Genomic DNA, 21,964 nt, shown 5'->3' on the forward strand with positions numbered 1-21,964 from the left:
GCTATCAACTTCTGTGTCCAAGTTCTGATTGTTCCTAGGGTCCTGTACCACTCAGACGAAGAGGTATACCACCTCTTTGAGGAGCCCGGCCGACTTCACAAAAGAGAAATAATAACAGGAGTGACTATCGCAATGCTGCTCGGCCTGGGAGCAGCTGGCACAGCCACGGGTGTCTCGGCCCTCGTGACCCGACACCAAGGGCTTGCTCAGCTGCAAATGACCATCGATGAGGACCTGCAGAGGATCGAGAAATCCATCTCCTTTCTAGAGAAATCAGTTTCCTCGCTTTCGGAAGTGGTCTTACAGAACAGGCGAGGACTGGACCTCTTGTTCATGCAGCAAGGAGGTCTGTGTGCCGCCTTGAAGGAGGAATGCTGCTTCTACGCGGACCACACAGGAGTCGTTAAAGACTCCATGGCAGAACTCCGAGATAGACTGGCTAAAAGAAAGAAAGACAGGGAAACCCAACAGAGCTGGTTCGAATCCTGGTTCAATCAATCGCCATGGCTCACCACTCTAATTTCCACCCTAATAGGTCCGCTAGCGATACTGCTTTTAACCTTCACATTCGGACCATGCCTGCTAAAGAAGCTGGTCTCATTTGTTCAGGCTCGCCTAGAATGGGCCAACATCCTGTTTATAGGCCAGCAACAAATGCTGTGAACCAAAAACCGAGGACACTGCCAGTCGCAAAGGTTCTCTAAACTTCCCTTGCGAAGATTACTCAGGTTTACCAAAAACCCCTTTTCCCTTATCATATTATAACTTTGTACCTCACCTTAGTGCCTATGTTTATAACTACCTCATTCATTAGTAAAAAAGGGGGGGGAGATGTGGTAGATAGGGACAGGCGAACGGAAAATCTCGGGATGTGACGGAAAGCAAGACCCTTCCCCCCTCTTCCTGCTATAAGTGATCAATCACCCCTGAAGCATGCAGCCCCTCCTAACTCCAGTAGTTTTCCACTCCTTACTAACCCTAGCCAGACCCACCGTCCCCTTTTGACGTAGTAAAGCCCCCTTGACTATTTAACCCCACGAGATGAGATAATAAACGCCATTTGACCATCCACCACATTGGTGTCTGTGCATGTCAGTGGACCGAGTGACCCCGGGAGGCCGGGTCGCCATGCTGTGTCTTGAAACCAGGTCGCCCGCCTTCTCATTAGAAGGTGACACCCCACCCAATGCTTTCAAGGTGGTTTTTAACAGTCCATTGTACCTCTCCACTTTGCCTGCAGCTGATGCATGGTAGGGGATATGGTACACCCACTCACAATGTCATGTTCCCTAGCCCAGGAGTTGATAAGGCTATTCTGAAAATGAGTCCCGTTGTCTGACTCAATTCTCTCAGGCGTACCATGCCTCCAAAGGACCTGCTTTTCAAGGCCCAGGATGGTGTTACGGGCTGTAGCATGAGACACAGGGTAGGTTTCCAACCATCCCGTGGTGGCTTCCACCATTGTGAGCACGTAGCGCTTGCCTTGGTGTGTCTGGGGCAGTGTGATGTAGTCAATCTGCCAGGCCTCCCCATACTTGTACTTGGACCACTGCCCACCATACCATAGGGGCTTCACTCGCTTGGCCTGCTTGATGGCAGCACATGTCTCGCAGTCATGGATAATCTGAGAAATACTGTCCATGGTTAAATCCACCCCTCGGTCTCGTGCCCACTTATAGGTGGCATCTCTACCCTGATGGCCTGAGGCATCATGGGCCCATCGTGCTAGGAACAACTCCCCCTTGTGTTGCCAGTCTAAATCTATCTTTGACACCCCTATCTTTGCAGCCTGATCTACCTGCTGATTGTTTTGCTGCTTTTCATTAGCTCTACTCTTGGGGACATGGGCATCTACATGGCGAACCTTCACAGGTAGTTTCTCTACCCGGGTAGCAATGTCTTTCCATTCTTCCACAGCCCAAATTTGTTTTCCTCTACGCTGCCAGTTAGCCTCTTTCCATCTCTCCAGCCATTCCCACAGAGCATTGGCTACCATCCATGAATCAGTGTAGAGGTAGAGCTTTGGCCACTTCTCCCTTTCTGCAATGTCTAGGGCCACTTGAACGGCTTGAGTTCAGCAAGTTGGCTTGATCCACCCTCTCTTTCAGTGGCCTCTGCGACCCATCGTGTGGGGATCCATACGGCTGCTTTCCACTTCCGATTCATCCCTACAATGCAACAGGAACCATCAGTGAAAAGAGCATAGTGTGTTTCCTCTGCTGGCAGTTGATTGTATGGTGGAGCTTCTTCAGCCCGTGTCACTGGTTCTTGTTCTTCATCTGTGACACCAAAACTTTCACCTTCAGGCCAGTTCATAATTACTTCCAAAATCCCAGGGCAATTCAGTTTACCAATACAGGCACGCTGCGTGATGAGAGCAATCCACTTGCTCCATATAGCACTGGTGGCATGGTGGGTGAAAGGAACCTTTCCTCTGAACATCCACCCCATCACTGGTAGTCAGGGTGCCAGGAGGAGTTGCGCTTCTGTACCAATCACCTCTGAGGTGGCTTGGACTCCTTCGTAGGTGGCCAAAATTTCCTTCTCTGTTGGGGTGTAGCTGGCTTCAGACCCTCTGTAGCTCCGACTCCAAAATCCTAGCGGTCGGCCTCGAGTCTCATCAGGCACCTTCTGCCAAAGGCTCCAGGACAGACCATGGTTCCCGGCTGCAGAGTAGAGCACATTCTTGACCTCTGGTCCCGTCCTGACTGGGCCAAGGGCTACTGCATGAGCAATTTCCTGCTTAATCTGGGCAAAAGCTTGTTGCTGCTCAGGGCCCCAATGGAAATCGTTCTTCTTGCGGGTGACCAGGTAAAGAGGGCTCACGATCTGACTGTACTCAGGAATGTGCATTCTCCAAAAGCCTATGGCGCCTCAGAAAGCTTGTGTTTCCTTCTTATTGGTTGGTGGGGACTTAGCTGTGATCTTCTTGATAACATCCGTAGGAATCTGACACCGTCCATCTTGCCACTTCACTCCCAAGAACTGGATCTCTTGGGCAGGTACTTTGATTTTACTCTTCTTGATGGTGAAACCAGCTTCCAGGAGGATTCGGATGATTTTCTCTCCTTTCTCAAACACTTCTGCTGCTGTGTTCCCCCACACAATAATATCATCAATATACTGTAGATGTTCTGAAGCCTCACCCTTTTCTAGTGCAGTCTGGTTACAGGTATACTGCACTCCCCTCCACGTAAAGGCAAACTGAGGCCTGCATTCTGCTGCCAGAGGAATGGAGAAAAATGCATTAGCAATGTCAATAGTGGCATACCACTTTGCTGCCTTGGAGTCCAGCTCATACTGGAGTTCCAGCATGTCCGGCACAGCAGCGCTCAGTGGTGGAGTCACTTCGTTCAGTGCACGGTAGTCCACTGTAAATCTCCATTCTCCTTCAGATTTACGCACAGGCCAGATGGGGCTGTTGAAGGGTGAGTGGGTTTTGCTGACCAGCCCTTGGCTCTCCCACTCTCGAATCATCTTATGGATGGGAATCACAGCATCTCGAGTTGTTCTGTACTGTTGGCGATGCACTGTTGAAGTGGCAATTGGTACCTTTTGCTCTTCTCCCTTCAGAAGTCCTACTGTAGCCCCTCTAAGCCTGGTTATCCTTCTTTCCTTGGGCATATGTCTTAGAGGTTCCTTCCAGGGGATCAGACATGTCATCATCATCATCATACCTGGAGGCTTGGCTATGGGCAATTGGGGCTGCTTTCCTTTTGGTGGAACTTCCTCTCTGAGTCTTGCCTTCCTTCAATTCACGCACCCATTGTGCCAGAGCAGCAGTAGATTTTCCATCCCATCGCCTCATGTTTTCTCCACAATCACGCAGGAGGAACCACAGCTCAGCTCGTGGGATGTACCTTCTCTCCCCATCTAGGGAACGTCTGCGTTGGATACCAGGGCCTCTAATTTGTACTGCTGAGATTTGGAGAAGGTCCTCTTTAATCTCCTCCCTGAGTTTCTTATGATTCTCCTCTATCTTATCTTCTAATTTCTGCAGACATGCTTCCACTGCTGCGATTCTGGCATGTGTTGGGCCATGTACAGCATCTGCATATGCTCGGAGTTTCTTTGCCATATCAAGCATGTTCTCATCCCTCTCATCCCGCTTCATTATTGCTAAATCAGAAGCGTATTCATGTGGCCCAAGCCGTACAAGTTTTCGCCACATCACAGATGTACATGGTACCAAGTCCGGATTCCTAGTTGTTATGTCATCTGAGAAGATAATCTCTGCCACTGCCATTTCTCTCAGGTGTTGGATCCCTTGTTCTATAGTCTTCCACTGGGTCTGCTGCATATAAAGATCATCTGCACACAGGTGTCTTTGTGCTACACTTTCCAGGACCTGTGCCCAGAGGCTGTGAGGATTAGCCCCCCTCATCATTCCTTGGTCAATGACAGGATCATGTGACAGGGATCCCAAATGCCTTGCTTCAGTGCCATCCAGAATTGTAGCCTCGCCTGCAGCATCCCAAAGATGGACCAACCAACTAATTATAGACTCATCAGGTTATCGAGTGTAATCCTTTCTCAGATCACGGAGGTCCTTTAGGGAAAAGGACTCAATACTGGCCTCTGATCTTGTACCAGTTGCTTTGACTCCAGATTTTATGTCAGGAGGCGTTGAGGGTCCTTCTCCTGCATCATAATCATCATCGTCATCCACTGGTCAATCGGTCTTCTCTGTGCACTTTCCACTTCTCGTGCTAGTAGCAACAGCCATTGGTTGAGGCTTACAGTCTGGTTTAGCTGCTGGCTTCGAGCCTGGGCTGTTGGCTGCAGCCTGAGTGACTGGGATAGCTGCTGGTTTATCTCCCTGCCCCCCTTCCTCTGTCTGCTGCCCTACAGTATCCAGCAGAGCGCGATAAGCATATGCCAGGGCCCAGCTCACTGCAATGATATTTTTCTCCTTAGGTGTATCATGGCACTTCTCTTTCAGGTACTTTGCCACCTCAGCTGGGTTCTGAATTTGTTCACATGGAAAGTCCCAGACTATAGGGTCAGAAAACTCCTTTAAGATTTGGCCCATATCCTCCCATTTCCCACACCACTCAGGATTTCTCACATCTGGGTCTACTCCTGGGTCAGGGGTCTCATCAGCCCTTCTAGAAATCTCAGCCCTCATTCTAGAGAAACTGTAGACTGTATAGAGAAAGCTTACCAAATTAAATACCAGAAAGATGGTTTCTTTAACATTCAGGGGGAACTGAACATTCTCCAATAGGGATGTAACAGATTCAGAGGAGAAGAAGGAAAGCAAAGGCTGAAAAGCCTCATCTCCTGCTTCTCCTCTAACAAACTGGGTGCACAGCCATAACCATGAACCATACATTCCTGGAACAGACTCCAGCACCTTTATAAAACCTCCTGCAAGCCATTACAACCAAGCCTAGCCCGATGGATATTCTGGTCAGTGCCCCTCTACTGCAAAAACTATGTGTTAGGGACAATACCGGAGCTATTTCTGGATAAGAAAATAAACCTAGGGACCATAGAGGTATTATGACCACAAAAAACCCTAGGGACCAGAAACACATGCAGGCCTGCACCCCAAGAGACATTATGAATTCAAACAACATAGCCAGTAACTGCTCTATACCAGCCCAGAGTAATTGCAACCAAAATATGATTAGAACAGGGTTTTTTCCACACTCGAGCCCTGAGTTGGGCGCCAAAATATTTGTCCTAGTTTAGGGCAAATTTGGGAGAAAACCTCCAGGAGGAGCCCCCAGAAAGCAAACTCCCCACAGCCCCTCCCCCACCTGGTTCGGGAAGAATTTCCTTAGAGAGAAGTGGAGAAAAACCTGTTTATTCAACAAGCAAAACACTCCCCAATACAAAAAACAACACCCGATGACAAAACTCTTTCACCGCTCTGAAGAGATGACAAATTCAGACAGTCTCTTCTGGGAGCGGTCGCCCAGTTCTCGGTCTCCGGCGCTGGGGATGGCTGCTGCAGATCACAAAATGCAGGCTCTCGGTGTTTCTTGGTGTTTCCCAGGTCCCGGTCCGGAGCCGGTTCAGATGATATTCAGGAAAGGGAAAGGGAAAGGGAAAGGGAAAGGGAAAGGGAAAGGGAAAGGGAAAAAAAAAAACAGTCCAGGGTAAAAATTGGACTGCCTAACTAAACTAATAAGCAAAAGCAAAAGCAAGGGCAAAGCGAAAGCAAGAAAGCCAGCAAGCAATCAAGCCTAGCCTCTCCTAGACACAGACCATGGGGGGAGGTGAGCCGGCTGATAACAAGAGAAAACAAACCTTCACTTTTCAGAGTCAGTCCTGAAGGCACAGAACATAATATCAGGCATAAACAGAACACACGATTGGGGATACAAGCACCATAACGTCACCCGAGGACAAATATTTATTTCGAAATAAGTATAACAGTCATTACTGATAAGAGGAAGGTATTTAAATGAGGCAATTGCTTTGTTACCTTTTTATGTGGTTTACATATAGATTTAAATAGGAATCTAATGGCTTAAATCAATTATTTAGTGGTGAAATTTTGTTATGAAACTTCACTGTTTGGTATGCCCCTGAACATTTTTGTAGGTCATTCTAGGCTTTCTCTTAATAGTGACTTTAAAGTTCTTGGATCATGTTGGATGTGTGACATTTGACACTTTTTTTTTTTACTAATCTATAGGCTGCAGTTAAATTGAAAAAAGCTACAGATACCTATAAACTGTATGTGGAGAAATATGCGGCAGTTAAATCTGCTTTTGAACAGAAGATGACCGGAAGTGCACAGGTAAGTGTTATATTAAATGACTTTCCTTTAGAATAAATTAATCTGTTTTATTTTACCTCTCTAATGATATCTGAAATTAAAGCTTTTGAAAAATTGGTTCAAGATAGAATGATCTCCATGGGAAATTGATATGAACAATAATGTCAGAAGTAATATGTTTGAAGGGCAAACACTGATCATGTATGTTGTGATGACAGTGTCCTTGAATGACACAGTTGAACACTAGCACTCTGAAAGACTTTTTTATGAAGAAAACTTTTGAAAGTATTGTAGATACATTGAGATCATGTGGGAAATTTTGTGAATTGCTGGAGAGATAAATTCATTCATGGGAGTTTAAAAACTGAGATCCATCATGTTTTCATTATCATTCTGGCAAAACACTTCAGTAAGAGCTTGTGAAAGTGACTTTCCAGGGTTTATGTGAGGTGGTCAAAAGCACATATACTCAAAATTTTGGTTTTGTTTTTTTAAAGCTGTTTAAATCTGTATTTCAGAGGATATCAAGTTCTCTGTATGATTTCATGTGCTGCTGCTTGTTATGTTTTAAAGTTTCTTTTTCAAATTTTTTGATTTTGTTGATTACCTTGCTCTGGAAGTTACTGAACCCTCACTGAAATAGATCCTGTGAATGGTTCTGATTCACTTCAGAGCAAATTCAGTCAGGTTGATTTAAATCTTTATTTAGTCTCAAAAAAGCTGTCTGCTATCTATTCATTACCTTACAAGAAAGAGATTGTGTTTATAGCAGTTGACTTACTGCTCTCTAAAACAATAAGATAAAAATTACCAAATATTACTTTAATAGACTGGACTTGCTAAAATTGCACTTCAAACTTGTCTATAACAAGCAAGAAAGCTTTTGTTTAGAACTGACAGAAGATAAACATGAAAAGTATTTGAAATAGATTTTACTGTCAGTGAAGGAAAATTTAGGATATTTTAGCAAGAAAATTAGCTGGGCTTTTCATAATATCTTAAAAATTCATTTGAATAATTCTCTGCAACAAAATAATGAAAAAAGTAGCAGGTTCTTTTGTATCCAGAGACTGAATATGAAGATGCTTTTTGTTCAGCTTTATTTCTGTTATTAGGTAGGCATGAGTTATTTAAAACAGGCTGAGGTGTAGAGAAAATAAATCTTTTTACTATACCAGATCTTACAGCTGGAAAAATGTGGCCATACTTTTGGGCTGTTTTGTTTTTCAATACAGAAATTATATAAATTTATGTCTCACTGCAAACCAGACTTGCATAAATAATCTTAGTTCATTAACTGCAACAACCCTTTTACTCATAATTTAAATTTTCACTTAATATGATAACGGACACCTGGAAACTCTGAATACCTTCCACAGCTATCCATATTGGAAATGAAAATTGGTATTCTATCAGTCTAAGTCCTATCTGTGAACTCTGTTTTAAGTATAATGGTGTAGCTGCATCTACAGTTTGGTTGCAGGGGGGCTACTTTAAAGATGATGCAATAGGAAAAATAACACTTGTGAATATCATAGAATGGCCTGGTTTGGAAAGGACCTTAAAGATCATCTAGTTCAAACCCCTTGCCATGGGCAAAAGCACCTTGCACAGATCAGGTTGTTCAGAGCCCTGTCCAGCCTGGCCTTGAACACTTCCAGGGATGAGGCATCCACAGCTTCTCTGAGCAACCTGTGCCAGTGCCTCACCACCCTCAAAGTGAAGAATTTTTTCCTAATATCTAATCTAAACCTACTGTCCCTCAGCTTGAAACCATTCCCCTTTGTCTTGTCACTACGTGCTCTTATATAAAGTCTCTCCATCTTTCTTGCAGACTCCCTTCAGGTACTCAAAGGCCACAATTAGGTCACCCTGAAACCTTCTCTTCTCCAGGCTGAACAAACCCAACTCCCTTAGCCTTTTCTCATAGGAAAGGTGATCCATCCCTCTAATCATCTTGGTGGCCTCCTCTGGACTCCTTCCCACAGGTCCATGTCCTTCCTGTGCTGTGGCTCCCAGAGCTGGATGCAATACTCTAGGTGGGGTCTCAGAAGAGCAGAGGGGCAGAATCCCCTCCCTTGACCTGCTGACCAGGCTGCTTTTGATGCAGCCCAGGATACAATTGGCTTTCTAGGCTGCAAGCACACATTGTCATCTCATGTCCAGCCTTTCATCCACCAGCACCCTCAAGTCCTTCTTGGCAGGGCTGCTCTCAATCCGTTCATCCCCCAGCCTGCATGATACCAGGGATTGCCCCAACTCAGGTGCAGCACCAGCACTTGGTCTTGTTGAACCTCATGAGGTTTCTGTAGGTCCAGTTCTTGAGCTTGTCCAGGTCCCTCTGGATGGCATCCTGTCTTTCAGGTGTGTCAGTTGCACCACTTAGCTTGGTGTCATCTGCAAATTTGATGAGGATGCATTCAATTCCACTGTCTATGTCACTGATGAAGACACTGAATAGCCCTGGCCCTAATATGGGCTCCTGAGGGACACCACTTGTCACTGATGTCCATTGGGACTCTGAGCCATTGATCACTTCCCTTGATTCATGAAAAAACTCCACAACTCTTAAAAGTTGTAAAGTAGGTATATATTTATTCAGTGCCAGGAACATGCGGGATCGCTCCACAAAGGCATGTGCACCTCCTGAGAATTCAACCTCTCTTTTATCTGCTAAAATGTTGCATATGCATTAAGTTTTGCAATAGGTTCATGCATATTCATATCCTAGCCCAACCCAGCCCTGCTTCGTATTAAAATTAGCTTATCAGTCCTTCTGGGCTTGCACAGAGCTCTCTGGTGGTCATCTGGTGGTTGCACAGGAGGAAGTAAATGGTCTTCCTCAAGGATGAACTTTTCACCCCGTCCTTCTATGCATGCTCTTTTGGTCTCTTGGCTGTAGCCCAACCTTAGTGATGGTTTGCGCTGATTTCAGGGTCCGAGGAGCCTCTCTTATGTCCCTCCAGCTTGGAAGTTCACATTCCTTTCACCTTGTTTGGGATAGAAGACTGTTCTTATCAGGGCCTTGCATTCCTTTGTTCATCTTTGCAGGCCTTTCTGAGCACAGCAAGTTACAGGCTAAGCAAGTTAAACAGCACACTTCATCTAAAACAACTATCCTAAATCCGAAATTAATTTCTACTCTAAGTTAATTTCTAACCCCCATGTCTCACCCTCTGGATGCAACCATCCAACCACTTTCTTATCCATCTAACAGTCCACCTATCGAATCCATCCCTCTCCAATTTAGCGAGAAGAATGTTGTGAGGGACTGTGTCCAAGGTTTTACAGAAGTCCAGATAAATGACATCCGCAGCCCTTTCCTTGTCCACTGATGTAGTTGCTCCATCATAGAAGGCCACAGGTTGGTGTGGCAGGTTTTGCCCTTGGTGAAGCTGTGCTGGCTGTCCTGAATCACCTCCCTGTCCTCCATATGCCTTAGCAGAGCTTCTAGGAGGATCTGTTCCATGGTCTTCCCAGGCACAGAGGTGATGCTCATAGATCAGCGGTTCCCAGGATCCTCCTTTCAACCCTTTTTAAAGATGGGTACAATGTTTCCCCTTTTCCAGTCACCTGGAACTTTACCTGACTGCCATGGCTTTTCAGATATCATGGAGAGTGACTTGGCAACTACATCAGCCAATTTCCTTATGACTCTGGGATGCATCTCATTGTGTCTCATAGACTTATGTATGTTCAGGTTCCTCAGGTGGTTATAAACCTGATCTTCACTTACAGTGGTGGAGACTTGGTTTCCCCAGTCCCCATCTTGCTGTGCATCCACTTGAGAGGTGTGGGAAGAGAGGTTGCTATCAAAGACTGAGGAAAAAAAGTTGTTGAGCATCTCAGCCTTTTCCTCATCTTTTGTTGCCAGTTCACCAGCGTTGGGTTTTGGGGGAGATATGCCTTCTTTGACTTTCCTTTTCTAGTTGACATACCTGTAGAAGCCCTTCTTGTTATTCTTTGTGTTCCTTGGCACATTGAGTTCCAGTTTTGCCTTGGTCTTCGTAACCCCATCCCTACACAATCCAACTTCATTTTTATACTCTTCCCAGGTCACTTGTCCTTGTTTCCACTGCCTGTGCATTTGTTCCTTTCCCTTTAGATTGACCAGCAGGTCGCTACTTAGCCATGTTGATCTCTTGCCTTCCTTGCCCAATTTCTTGCTCCTGGGGATCACAACCTCTAGTTCTCTATGAAAGACTTCCTTAAAGGTCTGCCAGCTGTTCCACTCCCCTGTCCCTGAGGGCAGTCTCCCAAGGGATCCTATTGACTATCTCCTTGAAGAACTGAAGGTTTGTTTTCCTAAAAGTCAGGGACCTAACTTTCCTCCTTACCTGACCCTTGTCCCTCAGGACTGCAAACTCCACCAGTGCATAATCACTGCAGCCCAGGCTGCCTCCAGTTTTGACATCCCCAATTAGTTTGCTTACATTGGTGACCATCAGATCCAGTATCGCATTCCCTCTGGTAGGGTTGTCTATTACCTGGCTCAAGAAGTTATCCTCCATGCATTCCAGTAATCTCCTGGATTGCCTACAGCTCTCCTTGCTACTTTCCCAGCAGATGCCAAGGTGGTTGAAGTCCCCTGGCAGGACAAGAGCCTGTGAGCACTATGCCTCCTGCAGCTGGAGCAAGATGGCTTCATCAATAGGCTCCTCTTGGTCAGGCAGCCTGTAGTAGACATTAACCACTAAGTTCTCTTTGTTGCTTTGATCTGATTCTTACCCTCAGGCTTTCAACCTGTTTGTGGCTGTTCTTCAGAGACAACTCTTCACACTCAATCCAGCTGTTGATGTAGAGGGGAACCCCTCCACCTCTCCTTCCTCCCCTGAACAGCCTGGAACCATTGATAGCCACACTCCAGTCACGGGATTCATCCCACCAAGTTTCAGTAATGGCAACAAGATCATAGCTTTCTAGCAGTGTGGTGGCTTTCAGCTCCTCCTGTTTGTTGTCCATGCCACATGCATTGGTGTAAAGGCACCTCAGCTAGGCTGTCAGCTGTGTCACCTTCCTAGAGGAACACCCTTTAATTCCTTTGAGATAATTCTCTGGTGTTTCCCTGTTGGCTTCTGTTACCTCAGGAGTCCCTGTCTCATCTCCGTAAAACTGCAAGTGTGTTCCAGTGCAGCCAGCACATTTCAGAATCATGGGCAAAGGACCCTCACTAGCACCCTGTGCCAATCAATCACAACCTAGATTATCTTAATTTGCAGTACATCTCACATTATATATACTAATTCTAAAAACAAAATAAGTGAACATTCTCAGCTGTTTCAGTGCAAAACCAGTTGGCTTAACTTTAAATCTGTTTTAGACCATTCAGATAAAATTTTTCTGAGGATGCAAACACCTTGACATGCTGGGGCTATATTCTAGGTAATCATGTAGCAACATCCTCACTTAACTGTCCTCTTTTCGTAGTTAAACTCCACCAATACTGTTCTATAAATTTTACATTTTTTCCTTTATTCTAATTTATTAAATTTCCTGCTATTATCAAAGTGACATGGCTTGTGATATATTTTTTGAGAAGTTGAAATTAGAAACATGATCTTCCTAATATTAAATTGCAGATTATGTGTTTTTTTTCTGCAATAAACATGGAAGGATTTTTATTATTAAAGACATAGGAAAATATAATTCACTTTCTGTTTCAGATATTGGATTTGGCAGAAATTCTTCATGTTGAAAGTTTTTCTGAATAAAACTATAGTTGCATTATACAATTGCTATGCACTTGTTATGAAAACATCTCATTTGTCAGTTATTTCACCTTTTTAGAAGCTTTTTTTATAAACACAGTGCAGTCAGTTATTTGAATGAAACAAATAACTGGAAGTGCTAAGTTATTCTTTGAAAGTCCTGTCTTAATTAGAACTGAGTGCAGTTGACTAGATAACTGCTGTTGAGCAGTTTTTATATACATAAAGTTCAAAAATGAGTAATAATTCTTCACATTTTAAAACCTACAGGAAAATGTACATATTTATAAAAAGGAATAATGCTTGCTTATGCTGTGTATGATGAGTTGAATAAAGAACCTATGGATGACTTTTCATTTTTATTGTAGCTTAAAATGCTAAGAATTGACTTGCATTTATTGGGTCATTAACATTACAGATTTGTTTCAGTACATCTTTTCAAAATGGACTGATCTTTCAAAAGTGAAAGTAAACAATTTGGGTAATGATTATAGCTGGTTGTATTATAGTACCTAGATAGCCTTAGTCTTTGATCAGACCTCTCTGTGTTATCTCCTGTGCAAGGCCAAGATGACAAAAGACAAAAAAAAAATCTCTGAATGGCTGGTTGTTTTGATATACACTATAGAGAAGAGTTTAAAGGAGAATGTTTTGCAGAGTTTTATGGAGACCTCAAACCAAACATGAAGGAAGTGGCATTGGCATAATCTCAAAAGTTGACTTTGAGTTTAGGTAAAGATTAGGTAGTTGTGGTTTAACTCCAGCTGGCAACTAAGTACCATGCAGCCACCCACTCTCTCCTCCTTCCCTGGTGGAATGGTGAGGAGAATTGGAAAAAGGTAAAACCTATGTTGAGATAAGAACAGTTTAATAATTGAAAAAAATAAAATATTACATACCATATTATTATTGTTATATCCCTTTGGCCAGTTTGAGTCAGCTGTCCTGGCTGTGCTCCCTCCCAGCTTCTTGTGCAGTTCCTCACTGGCAGAGCCTGAGACACTGAAAAGCCCTTAACTCAGGGTAAGCACTGCTCAGCAACAACCAAAACATTAGTGTATTATCAGCATTATTCTCATACTGAATCCAAAACACAGCACTGTACCAGCTACTGAGAAGAAATGAACTCTTATCCCAGATGAAATCAGGACAGTAGTGAAAATAGGCTGGAACATCACATTGCGTACAGATGTCGACACCCTGATAGTGGTTGAGAGTAGATATTATAGAAATGGGCCATAGATAGCTTTAAAAGTAAAATAATACAGCTTATGTAATCAAGCAGTCAGTAAAAGAAATAACATCCTAGAATAGGCTACAGAGGATGACCACTTGAGGAAAAGAAAAATTTATCTGCTTGATTGATGGCTAAAGAGAGGCATATGACAAAAGAAAGAAAGGCTGAGAGCTTAGAAGAGAGATTTGATTTGTCTGTATGAAGTGGTACTTGTTTGTGAATCAAGAGTACCAGGAGGTATGAAATGTGAAGAGATGATCTTCAGAAAACCCTGGATAAGTTGGAGAGAAGATTAAGTGGTGCTCCAAAGTTTGGACAGTTACAGAAGTAGGAAGATAACTAGGACAGAGCTGGAGTAAAACACGGATTTCAAGATGATTATGGTTTGCTGTTGGAAAGGATGATCTTTTTAGTTCTGATCTTTGTCTAGGAAAGTGTAATTGAAAATTATTTGAAAATTATTTGAATTATTTCCAAGTGACACTGGAAATTATTTTAAAATGGGTGTCAGGTGAAAGCCTGGGTAAGGTCAAACAGGAGGGCAAGTTTATTCGTTCAGTTGGTTAGAGCATGGTGTTATTAACACCAAGGTTTCAGGTTTGATCCCTGTATAGACCATTCACTTCGGAGTTGGACTTGATAATCCTTGTGCATCCTTTCCAACTCAGAATATTTTGTGATCCTGAATTCCAGACAAACTGCAAAGCTTTTATACAGTGAGTTAAAAGATGAAACAAATTAATCACATTTAAAGAAGCAAAGGATATAGATTTAACTGAAGAAACATAAAGTATGTGTATATTGTGAGCCGGAAAAGAGGGTGATGAAGAGTTGCAAAACAGATTCAGAAATGGGATTTCTGGAGTTAGATAAATAAACTAAACTCTTCAGATATGAAAAAAAGTTATGTTGTTTTTTTTAAATTAACATCCTTCAATCCTATTTTCTTTTGGTAGAAATAAGTCAGACTAAAAAAAATCAAGATAGGTGAAGGTTTAAAGAGTAAATAGAAAAGTTGGATAATGCCTCTAAAAGGTTATAATAAAGTATATTATTTCATAACTATGAATTCTGCACCTTCTTTTCGTCAACATTGTCATTACCGTGATCAAAATCTGAAAAAACCCTGGTTCTCTGTTTATTATATTTCTTAAAATGTAAGGTTTAGTTTTTTTTATAATTATTTTCATTATGAATAACTGTTTGTATTGGTTTACAGAAATTTCAAGACATTGAAGAAACACATCTTCTTCATATGAAAGATATTATAGAATCATTGTCAAATAGCATAAAAGAAATTCATTTGCAAATAGAAGAGGTAATTTTTACCTTATCATTTGTTTGGATCATGCTACATATATTTCTTAACTCTTAAATGGAACATTTCTTACTGTGTTTGTGGTGATTGCAGGATCATATCTTTCAAATTATTGTAGATTTAAAAACCAGTATGAGTAGGTGATAGACAGAAATGATCTACAGCATTCAAAAGACTTTGAAGCAGATATGGTTCTTTTTACCACAGATATCAAACATTGTGCAAGTATTCAACTTGTTTATGAGATGTTTGAAGGAGATTGAAACATCTACTAAATTGCTGTTTTGGTCTTTTGTGATGTTTCTATATGTGTATTTTCTTTTGTTATTCAAGCTTCTCTGAATTTTTTTATTAAATGGGTCATCCTCTAATTTTGTTCATTGTATTGCAAATCTTTTTAATATCTAAATTCAACATAACCTGAATCTTTTATTGATTCCTGGAGTAGTTATAAGTTCAGTATCACAAATTTTACAGAATAAGACTGAATAATTGTTACATTTGGTGTAAACCAAAAAGAATATATTGATTGACAAATTTGAATTCTTTTCCCTAGATATTAATTAGCATTCATTTCAAACATTTCAGGATACTTGTGCTTTTCTTTAATTAAAACTTGAAATTATATCATTCTGAAAACTTCAAATTTTTGTATGCTTTGGTTTTTATGAGCAAAAGACCTTCAGTAACAGTACTTTCTGAAAGAAGCTTTTATAGTGTCTTTTCTCTAGATGCAAGTTGGTTTAATTAATAATATTTATAAGTAGTCCTTAATTTTTGATGTTCTGAAATGTAGGTTTATTTGTATACACCTAATTTGAGTCACTGTTTTCCTTGGCTTTGAGGTTTTCTGCTAATGAATGGTAGTTGCAAGGGTCATGCTATTTATTTCTAAAACATATACATACTGCCTTGCTGGAAAATCTTCTTATTAACCATGTGGTTGTTCCTTTGTCAGACTAAAAAACATTACAAGGGTAATGCTTTTACTCAAGCAGGTGGGGATTGTGAGAATACAGTAGTAATAGTTTACACCCTTAAGTGGTGCTGGCTTAAGAGACATTGTAGTGGGAGATGTTGTGGACAAATTCAGAAAATTATGGATTACAAAACTGGCTTAGATAGAAGAAATGGAAGCAAATCTTAAATGCATCATCAAGCTGTATTCTTTCATTCCTCATTTGCATCTATATCTTAAATACCTTTGCTAATACTAAAGCAAAGAAGGGATTTCCTTGGTAAAATACCTGCAAATATTTGGAAGCCCTGTAATATATTTTAAAGGCAAGTATTTTGAACCCTAACTCTAGAGAAAACCACATTTTAAAGATGATTACATTCTTTCAATTACTGGTTTTAAAATTCCTTTTGTGGAGTGTGTTCTCTTTTTTTTTTTTTTTTTTTTTGACAGGTACATGAAGAGTTTATTGATAATATGACAAATACTACAGTTAAGAGTTTAATACAGACATTTTCTGAGTCAAAAGGAACTGGCAAGGAAAGACCTGGTAAGAGATAAAAAATAACAGTGTAGGAAATGTTAATATAAAAACTGTAGATTTCCACTCCTAAGAAAAGGGCAAACCCTATTTGTTAATGTTTTATAGGGGTAATGTACTTACAATTTCAAATTCTTAGAATTAATTATCTTTGATATTAAATGATTCATGGAATTTTATCAACACAATTTCATAGAGTCCTAAAAATGGTTTGGGTTTGAAGGAACTTCAAACATCATCTAGTTCCAACTCCCTGCTATGGACAGAAACACCTTCCACTAGACAAGGTTGCTCCAAGCCCTATCCTGCCTGGCCTTGAACACTTCCAGGAATGGGGCATCCACAGTTTCTCTGGGCAACCCGTGCCAGGGCCTCACCACCCTCACAGTAAAGAATTTCTTCCTAATATCTAATCTAAACCTTCCCTCTGGCAGTTTAAAGCCATTCCCCCTTGTCCTGTCACTACAGGCCTTTGTGAAATGTCCCTGTCCAGCTCTCTTGTAGTCCCTTTAGGTACTGGAAGGTGATATAAGGTCTCCTCAAAGCCTTCTCTTCTCCAGGCTGAACAGCCCCAACTCTCTCAGTCTGTTTTCATAGCAGAGGAGCTCCAGCCTTCTGATCATCTTGGTGGCCTCCTCTGGACTTGCTCCAACAGGTCCATGTTTTTCTTGTGTTGGGGACCCCAGAGCTGGATGCAGTACTCAGGTGGGGTCTCACCAGAGCAGAGGGGCAGAATCCCTTCCCTTGACCTGTTGACCAAGCCACTTTGAATGCGACGGCCCAGGTGTTATGAATGAGTGCTTTAAAATCACTTAAAGAATCACTAGCAAAGGTATCAGTAAAAACATTTAATATAAAAGCGACAGCACAACAAAGTTCATTGGCAAGGTTTACTCTGCTACTTACTAGATGGTTATGACACCCCCAGGAAAAACAACAAGCAAAAAATTCAGAGTGAATCAATCCAAACCAAAATAAACCAAAAAATATCTATGTGGAGGGGTGTGGGAGTGTGTGTATGTGAGAGAGACAAAAGGATAGAAAGGGTAAGGATAAAAAGAAATACAGCCTAATGGTCCAACAGCACATAACAGCATTTAAACTTAACAGTACTTATCCTGACTTATAACTTAAGTTAAACAATTTACCAAAGGATTCATATAGGATTTACTATACTGCAACAGTACCTTTCTTACAGGCCTAACTTACAAATCTATAGTACTTAATTTCAGAGAGCAGTGTTTCTCCCACATTTGCTATAGCATATGCGCACTTACATGCACACAGATATAAAGAGTCTGTACAAGGTACCTGTGAAAAATACCTCTCAAAGGTAGTGAAATACTGACTTCTCAATGGGAAAAGGGTTGAGGGAGGCCTTATCACTCTCTATACCTGAAAGGAGGTTGTAGTCAGCTGGGGGTCGGTCTCTTCTCCCAGGCAACCACTGACAGAACGAGAGGATACAGTCTTAAGCTGTGTCAGGGGAAGTTTAGGTTAGATGTCAGGAAAAAATTCTTCACTGAAAGAGTGATTGGGCACTGGAATCATCGGCCCGGGGAGGTGGTGGAGTCACCGTCCCTGGACGTGTTACAAAAAAAGACTGGAGATGGCACTCAGTGCCATAGTTTAGTTGATGAGGAGGTGTTAGGTCATAGGTTGGACTTGATGATCTCAAAGGTCTTTTCCAACCTAGTTCATTATGTGATTCTGTGTTCTGTGATTCTGTATCAGCCCAGGATTCACCATTGTTCGGCGATCCTCCGAGTATAGCAAACTTAAGAGTTCACTAGCTCTCAGAGGTCCCACTCAGGGAGGTTGCTGGTTGCAGCTGCTGCAAGCCAGGAGAGCTCAAAAGATCTTACTTTGGACTGCTGTTTATAGGGTTGAAAGAGAGTGGGCTTTGGTTATAACAGTGTTTCATCCTAGCCTCACTTTATGTCATAAACTTTCTTTGAAAGTGTGAGAACAAAAATATCGTTCCACTTGGTTTTGTTATTCAGGCAAAAAAGTTTCCAAGGCTGTTCATTAAGAAAACCCCAGATGCTCATTAGCCAGCACTAGTTCCTGGGAGCAGACTGTTTCTGATAAGCTCAAGAGGAGCTGAGCCCAGGTCCTATTTATCAAGGCTGAGGCCTAATGAGCATTTCTCACATCATGGCGGGGAGCGGGGGGAGGATGCACCACCATAAGCTACCCTGTGACTAAAGTCAAGTTCTCTTGCCCCACAGAGTGGTGGTATGGTCACCTCTTGCCTCTTTGCCTATAAACAGAGATTTAATTATGTTGCAATTATAAATTCAGGGAAATTTTTTAACAGGTTATGTACTTTTTTTTTTTTTACTTCTTTGAACACGATGGAACAATATTATCCATGCAAAGAGGTCTGTGTGACAGTGTTACCTGTCTAGCCAGTATCCACACTAATGTATAGGACAATATTCAACAATGAGCATAATATGTCCAAAAATCAGCAAGATTACAATAGAATGCAACATTAGATCTAGAATTCCTGTTGTGGTTGGTGACCACCTGAACAAAATGTCCCACTTGTGATGTTCTCCATCTCTCATCACTCTTTCCAAGACATGGTGTGTCACTTCTGTATCGTGATGTGTGGCAGCAGCTCTCTGGCTACAGAGAGCGGCACACAAGTTTCTGAGGCATCACCTGAGAAAGGCTGTGAGATCAGAGAAAAGAATGATAAATAATTTTTATCTTAACTTGCTGCACCTGTTATTGTGAACATGTGGAATGTGTTATGGAGATTTGTTTACCAAAGGGTAGTTTCTTAATTAGCCAATGGTGATGGTGTTTGGATTAGAGGACCAATTAGGTCCAGGTGTATCGTAACTGTCTATAAAAGCAATGGGTTTCTTAATAATGATATAATATAATAAAGAGATTGATCAGCCTTCTGTGAATCATGGAGTCTATGCTAATTATTACCAGTTCAGGGATGCCTTGCAATGACAGTGATGAACAGTGATTAGGGTTCTGTGTCCATTGTTTCAGACATGTTTCAGTAGTTGGCACAGGTTGCCGTGCTCCAGTAATTTTTTCACTGGTGTAAGGTTCATTCCAATGGGTGGAGGGAAGTAATTCTTCATAGGATCTGTAGGCAGATTGTAGTAATTCATGGGTTGTGACAGGAGCTGAAAAGTGGAAGTTGCATCCCCTAATTCAGGAAAAATTGCAAAACAAATGTTCGAGTGATTGCCCATTTCTATGGTGGTGTGGTCTATAAGTATGGAATCACAAATTGTTCTCATACAAACACAACCTTTTCCAACGTACACAAGCACAGTTTCAAGGATTTCATCAGGGTGTATTTCAAAATGACAAACATTTTGTTCAGTGTCAAGTCAAATGTCTCAGGCCTTAATTGTGTTACTGTCACAAATAAATCCCTGTTCTTGCACAACACATGCATCAACGTTGACAGTTTGCCACTTGTTCCCATTTTTGGGGGGCCATACTCTATGTTGTATTGGATAGAGTATAGTTCCGTGGTGATTTAACCCCAGTGCAATTATTGGGTATATAGGGTATACCAAAGTACTGCGTATTGTTAAAACAAAAGCTGTGGCTTTACTGTTGGTAGGATCATAGGTGAAGTTAACTAGACGCCACCAGGATTAAAACTCTCTTTCAATTTTTTTTGTATTGTCCCAGATTATCTTATGAATTTCAGTGGGCAGTGTACCTTCATAGCCCTCTCTTATAATTGCTGCTGCAGTAAATTGTATCCACAATTGAGCTTGGATGCAGTTAAGAGCATAAGAAGTATTGGTTTGGGCTGCACCAAGAGCATTCACTATCAGCTGGTGATCCTTTTCATCAGTTCTTTCCAAGTGAGGTAATATATCTGATGAGCTGTAGCAGGCAGAGGCCCTGCAAGGCCTCCCTGGTGGTCACTCGCCTAAGATAAGAAATGCATAGCCATGATGAGTGGACCAAAGCAGCCCCTCTTCCGCCCTCAGACCCTTGTTATCTCTCTGTAAGGCTATAGGTTGTATTCTCCTCAACCCTGGCTATTGGACAATTTCCAACACCCTAGAATCCTACATAAACCCCATCTCTGCCCAATTTGGCAGAAGAGCTGTCACTGGAAACCTTTGCAGGAGCTGCCAATAAAAGACACCACTGTGGAACTCCATACAGGCTACACCTCTCTCTATCCCTGCATCTGCCAAGGCACATAGCGAGCAATGAACTGAAATCACTAAGAGCTGAATTCACCAGAGCTGAAATCACTCCAGAGTTGCTCGCTAAGTTGCGTGCAGCCAGGAGCTAGCCCGAGGGCCCAGACAGGCTGAGCTATTAGCACAGCGCTATCCGGGATACCTACGGCAGCAGCTGCCCAGGGGGCCGGATGGACCCCTGGGACCCCAGGCCAGCATAATGAGCCATTGATTAGTTCCTAACGCAAATAAGATTGTAATGGATGTTTTAATGGGTATAGGTCACTTGTTACTGAGTTTATTTTGTTTGCTAGGACTTCAGCAGCCATGCTATTTAATACTCCTAATCCTGTCCCCAGCATACTAGTCATATCTCTCCTTGATCATTTTGGAGAGGTGAAGGTACGTGCATGCAACCATGCCAACCACCCTGCATAGGATGTAGACAGGAATGGTGAGCAGGCAGGTTTGATTGCAGAGATATTGATTTGCATTGATAATTCCAATTGTTTGATGGACCATTGTTACGGTCCAGTTTAATAGTTATTAGAAATGTCACTGCCTGAATTAAGGTGCAAATGAGACCATATGCCAAAGTCAATAGTATGGGTTTTATTTAACAATAAAAATGAGACAGCGAGAAAAAGAAAAAATAGAAGCGAAAAAAGTAGAGAAGAGGCAGGGGGACAAAGACAGATTAAAGAAATTATCACCACTTCATGGATCCCAATGATGCTCCATTGATCCTCTCCAGCTAGTCTTCTTGGTGGTGAAGGTCCCCTGAAAAGCATAAAATCCAATTGATTAATATATGCTCAGGCCAGGTGGAAATGCTGCGGTACCTTCCTTTGGGCAGGGGGAGGGGGGAGAGCAGTTTGACAGTCTCTTGCAGCAGACTCTGAATCTGTTGCATCGCTTTTCTTCACATGCAATGTTGTGGTCCAAGGCCTCAGGAATAAGTTTTGGGAGCACTTTGGGGGCTCTTAGATGAATTATGGCACCCCATCAGCTGTGTCTCATGTGAATGTACCATGGATGCGGCCTGTGGGGTTGGGGGTTTCACAGCTGGGCTGATTTGTGTAAGGGAGGATGGGTGTTCAGTGCCTCTGACCAGAGGTTTTGCCAGACACCCGAAACCTCCTCCCCCGGCCCTCAGTTGGGGGGGAGTCTGTGTAAACCTGGCCTTTGTGGGCTGTGGTCTCCCCCACCCTGCTATGGTGGAGCAGAAACGAAGAGGGAGCTTGTCAAGTTCTGTACACAGTGGTGACCGCTATATAGACTTGAT

The 21,964-nt window shown here is 42.4% G+C and overlaps 1 protein-coding gene across 1 annotated transcript in view; it reads left to right on the forward strand.

The window, feature by feature from the left end:
• The window catches only part of LOC128822731 (F-BAR domain only protein 2-like), a 195,170-nt gene that overhangs the window by 64,924 nt on the left and 108,282 nt on the right, over positions 1–21,964 (forward strand). The window contains 3 exon segments of the mRNA XM_054004544.1: positions 6,650–6,754; positions 14,898–14,996; positions 16,408–16,504. Coding sequence (XP_053860519.1) covers positions 6,650–6,754; positions 14,898–14,996; positions 16,408–16,504 — 301 coding nt within the window.

Source organism: Vidua macroura, assembly GCF_024509145.1.
Source record: "Vidua macroura isolate BioBank_ID:100142 chromosome W unlocalized genomic scaffold, ASM2450914v1 whyW_random_scaffold_38, whole genome shotgun sequence".
NCBI classification, from domain to species: domain Eukaryota; kingdom Metazoa; phylum Chordata; class Aves; order Passeriformes; family Viduidae; genus Vidua; species Vidua macroura.